This window comes from Benincasa hispida, chromosome 3 (genome assembly GCF_009727055.1).
Source record: "Benincasa hispida cultivar B227 chromosome 3, ASM972705v1, whole genome shotgun sequence".
NCBI lineage: Eukaryota > Viridiplantae > Streptophyta > Magnoliopsida > Cucurbitales > Cucurbitaceae > Benincasa > Benincasa hispida.
This window is the reverse complement of record NC_052351.1, coordinates 19,324,903-19,332,873: the sequence shown is the minus strand read 5'-3', so window position 1 is coordinate 19,332,873 and position 7,971 is coordinate 19,324,903. Positions and strand designations below refer to the sequence as shown.

Genomic DNA, 7,971 nt, shown 5'->3' with positions numbered 1-7,971 from the left:
CACATCTTTTTACCTCTTTGCCACTATCCTCCTCAAAAAAGGAAGGAAAAAAAAATTCTTCGCTACTAAAAAACTCATTGGTGTTGGGTTATTAGAAATTACTCTGTTCGGTTAGTAAATAAGTATTATAATTTTTTACCATTTGATGTAAATTTTAAATAAAACAAAAAATTACGTGAACAGCACGAAATAGTAATTACACAAAACTAATATTCTATTCCATGAAATTGATATAATAGTTATTGAATTTATTCAATAAATATTAAGACATATCAATTAGAATAATGATTAAGCATTTGATTTGGCGAGTAAAGTGTACAAGGTTATTTACACAATCATCTTTCTTTAAGTTAAGAATCACGTAAACACATAAAAGTAGAGCCATATATATTCTAATTATTGGTTTGAAGTATTATTAGCTCCACCTTCAATAGTATGATCCAATAATTCCCAAATAATTATTAATTTTACTATTTGTAATAATTATTGACAAATTATTGAGAGTGCTTTTTGTTAGGTGTTTATTGCGAAATAAGAACACTATTTGTAGAAATTGACAAAAATGAAAAAAAGAAAAAGAATTAGTGTCAAAAGAAACATCAACAGATGCGAAAATAAAAATAAAATCATGATGGAAACAAAAAAAAAAAAAAATAGAATCACTTGATGCAAAAGAAAAACCAAGATACATTGTTTGCTTTTAGAATAATATATATAATTTTACTTGGAATAAGATGACAACTTTATTTATTCATCTTTCTTTCTTTTCAATAAGTAGGGACAAATTTAGTTCGGTTTAGAGCTCTTTCGAATTTATATTCTAATGTAATGATAAATCTACATTATAGTCCATTTTAGATCCAAGTTCAAGCTTTACTCATTTTTTTGGATCCACTACTGCGAACAAGTAAAGAAGATTAATCGAATAATGTTTCATTTATTAATATTTAGTTAATACAAAAGTATAAATGAAGAAAAGGTATTTAAAAAAGAGACTTGAAAAAGGCTCCAAAGAAGTAGTATAGGGTGAGAAAGAACATTCCTAACCAACAAGTGTGGCACATTTATGATATCAATATGGATGAAATTATGTAGTTGGAGGGTCTGGTTTGGTACTCATCTTTAAATTTTAGTTTGGTTTCTTTAAGAGCAATCATCATCAGAAATATTAGATGCCATATGATTATTGTTTGCCCCCCAAATTATGTAATTCAATTATATATTCACTTAATTACTGTTTTCCTTTCTAAATTAAGCTGAGAAAAATAAAAAAAAGGAAAGATATATAAATATAAAATTGGGATTAAATTAAAATTTTAGCTATTATGGATAGAAGAAAATTAGTCGTTTAACAAAACATTATAAATAGTCTCACATTAACTTAGTAACCATTTGGGGTTGGTTTTTAATAAAATTCCATTTTTTTAAAAAAAATTAGTGACTATTTATGAGGATTATAGGGACTAAATTCTAATTATAAACTATAGAGACTAAATTTTAATTTTTTTCGAAACATAGAGACTCATTTACGATTTTACAAAAAATTTTGAAAATTGTTAGTTTACAATTTTAATATTTTTGTTTTGTAGGTTGTTCTACAAAAGAATAAAAGCTTGCTTTTCTCTTAATTTAATAGGTGTAGTTTGTCAAAATAATTAACTAATGTTTTTGTAAAAGGCACTTTTGATCTTTCAATTAATTTGAAATTGATATCTATTTGATTTATGAAGTTACGGAATACACTTTAGATTTGACTTGATTACCATTTTGTTTCTAAGAATCGTGCTTCTAATCTTACAAATTATTTACCATGGTTTCATATTTCATAACTATATATCTGAAATTTTAGCCAAATTCTAAAAATATAGATAATTTTTTTAATAAGGTTTCAAACTTTTGATATAAAATATATAACAACAAAGAAATCAATCGTTGAGAGTAGTATTTATAAACTTAATTAAAAAAAATCAAAATTAAATAGTCATCAACCGAAACCATAATTTAATCTAATACTATCCCTTAAATTTGTAAATATTTATAAATAGTTCGTGAATTAATTTAACCCATCTGAATTACGGTAAATTCTTATCTATTGACATAAAGGGATTGATTTGACAATGGTATTTGATGATTTGACAAATAAAATAAAATTGTAAATTGGTCCTTGAGGACCAAAAGTAATTTTTTTTTTTTTTTTCTTTTTTTCATTCTTTCTTGAATTCAACATTTTAAAGTGTTTAATTGATCTGTATTTAAAACAATGTTAATTGATATTTTTATTCATTGAATTATGATCAAACTTAGTTTCTCTTATCACATCATCATATATCAAATTATTTCAAATAAACTTTAATCGATTCAAGTTAGCTGAAGTTTTCAAAAGGTTAAAGCTATTATACTAGTGATTTGATGATAATAATTTTTTCGGTATTTATAAATATTGTAAAATCACAAAGAAAATGCATCAAAAGTTCCTAAAATATTTGCAAATGAAAGGTTCAACGTTATTATTAAAGATAAATGGGTATTTCAATATCTTTTATCAATATCTATAAAATATAAAAAATATTTCATCTATTAATTTACTAATAACAAAATCTATAAGTTAGTTTCGTCCTAAAAATAATTTCATTATTAATGAAAATTTTATTATAAGCTTCCTTTTTACAGTAATATCTATCAAAATCAATATTTTATTACGATATCTCAATATCGGGCTTAAACAAGCTTTTGAAAGTCATTATAAAATAGGTTTTTTTTAAAAAAAAAAAGGAAAAGGAGGTGAAATTTTGATTTTATAGTATGGTTGTGGAGCATAGACATAATTCATGTGTATTCAACAAAAAAAAGAACAGAAATAGTTTTTCTTATTGTTAAAATTTGGATTGGTTTCTTAAAATATTCTTAAAAAGTAGATAACAAAGCAAAAAAATCAATTGTTAGAAGTAGTGTTTATAGACTTAATTTTTTAAAAAAATTAAATAGTTAATAATAGATTTACCTTAGGGTCTGGGCCTCACAAGGACCCGTCTCGAAAGGGGTAAAGAACCTCTAATTAGATGGAGAATAAGAGAGAGAATGTGGAGAAATTTCTCATATATAACTAAATGGAGATGGGAGACAAGGATTACATTCCCGTCCCCACAAGAAAAAACCATATACAAATATATTATTTTATTATAATGAAATATAATTAGTTTATTTTAAACTACTTCAACAATTCATGTTTTTTCTTTCTCTCTAATTTTCATCCCAATGTTTTTATACTTCAAAATATATATATATATATATATATATATATATATTTTGTTAATATTTAGAACTTTTATTACTTTAAGATCATAAATATTGTAGTATTTAAGTTGAAAGGATAAATTTGTAATATTTAAATTTTATTTTTGTGAAATTATGGAAGTAAATATTTTAATTATATCTTTGCATGTGAAATATTCTTGTTTTATTCGAAATTTTTATAATATTATTTTAATAAAAAAGTATTGAAAATGACTCACATAAAATTTTATCAAGGATGTGAATGAAATTACAAGTTTAAAATATGAATAAATTTTAAAAATACAAATGAGAAATTTTGTTGGCAAGGAACTCGATCTTCGTGAATTTATCGTGGGGATCCCTACCTTGATCCCCACAGAGATTTTTTTGTAGGAATGAGATTGAAATGGGGGGCGAGGACAAGGACGAGAAAGCCTTCCTCATCCCCGTCCCGTCTTGTAGACATTTCTAGTTATTAATTGTGATTATAATTTAACCGAACATCGTCTCTCACATTTGCAAATAATTCTAAATAGTTCATGAATGGATTGACTTGACAATGTTATTTGACGATTTGAGAAAATAAATAAAATTTTAATTTGGCCCTCAAGGATCACAAGTACATTTATCTTTTTTTTCTTCCTCTAAGTTCAATAATTTAAAATGTTAACGGGTATGGGTACTAAAAAAAGAAGTTAACGGATATATCTATCTATTGATTTATGATTAGATCTATTTCTCTTATCACGTCATACATCAAATTATTTCAAATAAATTTTAAATTGTTAACAGGTATGGGTACTAAAAAAAGAAGTTAACAGATATATCTATCAATTGATTTATGATTAGATCTATTTCTCTTATCACGTCATACATCAAATTATTTCAAATAAATTTTAAATTGAATCGAGTTAGCTGAAGTTGTCACATATTTTAGTTATTATGCTAGTGAATTGATGACAGTAAATTGTAAACGGGAATAAAATGCATCCAAACTTCCTAAAATATAAGGTTCAACCTTGATAATAAAGATGGTATTTGATATCTCCAATATCTTGGATAAATATCCATAAAACTTAAGAAAAAACATCATCCATTAATTTGGAATCTATAATTAATTTTAGATGTAAAAGTAAAAGTATTATTAATTAAATATTTTTTAAACAGAAGTATTATTCAACAGAAAAGAAAAGAAATATAGTTTTGGTTAGCTTTTAGTTTCAGATTGATTTTTGGGAAGAAAATTAGAAAGGGTTATAATTGTTAAGGCACGCCTTTCTAAGGCGGTGGTAGTGGAACAAAACAAATCCAAACGACTGCCAAGTCCTCTTGCTAAATTTCCCCGCAATAATTGCCGCGACAGTTCACGTGGACAACTGTTATTGGATTGTCCAAAATGGCTCCGGCCCCACTTTCAATCATCCAGCTGTATCCAGTTTCCCCTCATTCTACCAAAATCTCCTTTTTTTTTAAAAAAAAAAAAAAAACCCAAATTATTGGATCCTTAATCCTAAAGCGCGTAATTAATCCCCCATTTACCTTACTCCCTTTTCCACCTAAATCCTCCTTTATTCCAATTCAATTCTCCCACTTAAATTTAACTCCACTCGTTTAAACACAACTCAACTAGATTAAATGTAGCATAATTTTAATATTAAACTCAATTACTTAAATACTTATATGTATTTATCCACTCAAAAAAACCAGAGATTAATAATGTTGAAGTGAACAAATTCTCACTTCTATATAAATTAAGAGGAAAAAAAAAACCCCATGGGCTTTGGACAGTCTGTTTAAATCTCCCATATTATACCGTTCTTTTGTTTGATTCCGTTCGTGGGCCCTTTTCTCTCTCCCAACGGCTAGTACAGGCCCATTAATAGTGGGCCCCTTTTGTCTTTTATTTTTATTTTTATTTTTTTCTTTTCTTTTTTAATTAAAAGAAAAAAGAAATACTCTTTGGGGCGTCATTTACTGGTGTATATATACACTATTACACCTCGGCCTCCGAAACATTCACTTCATCTTCTTCTACACACGCTCCACGGTAGAAATGGGGAGACAATCTGTAATCGCACTCGTTCTGATCTGCGCCGTCGTCGCTGGTGTCGGTGGCAGTCTCCAGCTGCAGCTCCGACTACCACTCGGGCGCCACCCCGCCTGCAGTAGCCAAGTATCCACCTCCAGCCGCATCTCCTGTATCTCCACCGACAAACTCATCTCCCGCCGCCGCTCCTCAAAACCGGCCACTCCAGCACCGGTCTCCACGCCGCCTGCATCGGCGCCACCTGCCGTCGCTCCAGTAGCCTCTCCACCAGCCAGCACTCCTCCGACTGCCTCCGTTCCTGCTAGCTCTCCACCGGCTGCTTCCGTTCCACCTAGCTCTCCACCAGCTGCCACCGTTCCAGCGAGCTCACCACCTGTTCCAGTTCCAGTGAGTTCTCCACCAGTCCCCGTACCAGTGAGCTCTCCTCCAGTGCCAACTCCAACGCAATCTCCTCCCGCTCCCGAAAGTTCTCCTCCTGCTCCAGTCGCATCGCCTCCCGTTGAGGTTCCGGCGCCGGCGCCTAGCAAGAAAAAATCGAAGAAGCACAAAGCACCAGCTCCTTCTCCGGCGTTGCTCGGTCCACCTGCACCTCCTTCTGAAGCCCCTGGAGGAAGCGAGGAAGGTCCTTCACCTAGCCCTTCACTTGAGGACAAGGTAATTTAATTCCGATCCAAATCTCCTCCATTACTGTCTAAACATTTACCTGCATTATCATTCTGCTGAAGATCTGCAACATTCCATCATCAAACCGTCATTATACATATCCATAGCCAAGATATCGCTATAATTTTGATAGAATTAGTGTATGATTAGCGGTCTTAGGGTTTTGCCATGGCTGCATTTGCACTTGCTTGATAGCAGAGTGAATGAGCTTAATGCCACGCGCCACCGACACGCGTGGATCCATCGCGTTAGTGGCTTCCAGTTGAGATAATTACCATGGTTGAGTTAAGAGACTAACCCAAGTTAATAAAAAAGAAACAGATATGTCAGATCACACTGCCCTCGACATTAAAAAATGTCAGTCCAGTTTTCTCAGATCACACTGAGGGAAACACGTTAAAAAATTTAATTGACTTCAGCTTTTTTTAAACCATATGATTATTTTTAATTATTAATATTAATTAATCCAATTCATAATTAAATTATTCAATTTGTTGCAGAGTGGAGCTGAAGCATTGAGGAACCTGCAGAAGGTGGCCGGAAGTTTGGCTGTAGGATGGGCTGTCGTCGCCGTCAGCTTCATCTTTTAGAGAGAGAGAGGAGAGAGATAGAGAGAGATGTGATCGTGCTTCATTTATTTATATTTAATCTCTTTATTTTTATTTTTGGTTAAAATTTTCCCCCATTGTACTCCATATCATAAGAGGGGTGCTTTATTGATTGAATTGATTGATGAAATTTGTTTTAGAAAATTGAGCACTGGGGTGTGTTTGCTTTGATATGATGAACATTTTGGATCGGAGTATTATATGATTTGTTGTAATTCTTTCTGTGGATTACTTGATAGGGGAAAATCTTTTTTTATTACATTTGTTGGGTCCTTTTGTGTTCTGTAATTAATTATTCTCTTTGATTTCTCTTCTCCTACATAATTTTTGTATCACTACATTAAGCCAATGATTTACATAATTCAACGACAATGAATTTATGTTAAATTACCAATCAATTTCATCAATAATTACAACACTCAAATTTTCACCCTAATGTGTAACTAAAAGCTCCGACCAATTAAAAAGCAACACTCTAACACGATATGTACATAGATCTGGAGTCGATAAAAAAAAAAAAAAAAAAAAAAAAATTGAGCGAAAATCACGTGGGGTTACTTTTCAATTACAAGCCATATTCTTTGATTGAAGACATTTGATGAAATATATGAATAAAATATGTTTTTTTTAAATGAAATGTTTGTAATAGTAGTCCACCGACAGGAAGTGAGGTATTATTTCTATTTATTTATTTATTATTTTTTGTTAAGATTTAAAGAGTGAAAGGGACTGCTTTAGTTTGGTCCATGGGGATTTTGAAGGATACGATGTTTGGTGGTGCATCTAAAACATATTTTTTAGTTTGAAATTACCAAAAATAAAATTCACGTCGGTGGTGGCAGTTGTAGCAGTAGCTACGTAGTTTATATTTGTATAATTCATAAATAATTTTGAACATGCGTGTCTTCTTATCTTTTCTTTTATTAAATGCAAGTTTGTTATACTTAATATGAGGTTATGTGCTCAGCGGCAAAGAATAGCTCGGCATGCTTGACATGTACTCTTCATAAATTGAAAGTTCATATTTGTACTAAAAATCTCATTAATAGAATTTTGAATGTAATTTAATACAACTGTTACATTAATCTCACAAATTGATATGTACTCATCGCCCTCCGATCGACCATGCAAATTTGAAGGTATTATTATTTCATTGTGTTTGTCATGTATAATCATTTTAAGTGTATGCGTAGAGTACCAAATAATAACAATTTTGAGAAAATGTAACTAAATATGCGTGCTTTATTTCCAAACGAATTAAAAAAAAAGAGAAAAGGTTCACACCCTTAAATTGGCATTGAAATAGAAATCTAATGAAGATGAATTGAAATGAAATTGTGAATGCTTCAAAAATCAAGATTATATGATTTTAACAATTTC

The 7,971-nt window shown here is 30.4% G+C and overlaps 1 protein-coding gene across 1 annotated transcript; it reads left to right on the top strand.

Annotated features, from left to right (window-relative positions):
- Window positions 1-5,262: 5,262 nt before the first annotated feature.
- LOC120074556 (lysine-rich arabinogalactan protein 18) lies at window positions 5,263-6,883 on the top strand. The gene is made up of 2 exons (XM_039027712.1): window positions 5,263-5,974; window positions 6,484-6,883. Exons 1-2 carry the CDS (start codon window positions 5,327-5,329, stop codon window positions 6,571-6,573), a joined length of 738 nt encoding a protein of 245 aa, XP_038883640.1. The 5' UTR covers window positions 5,263-5,326; the 3' UTR covers window positions 6,574-6,883.
- The last annotated feature ends 1,088 nt before the right edge of the window (window positions 6,884-7,971 follow it).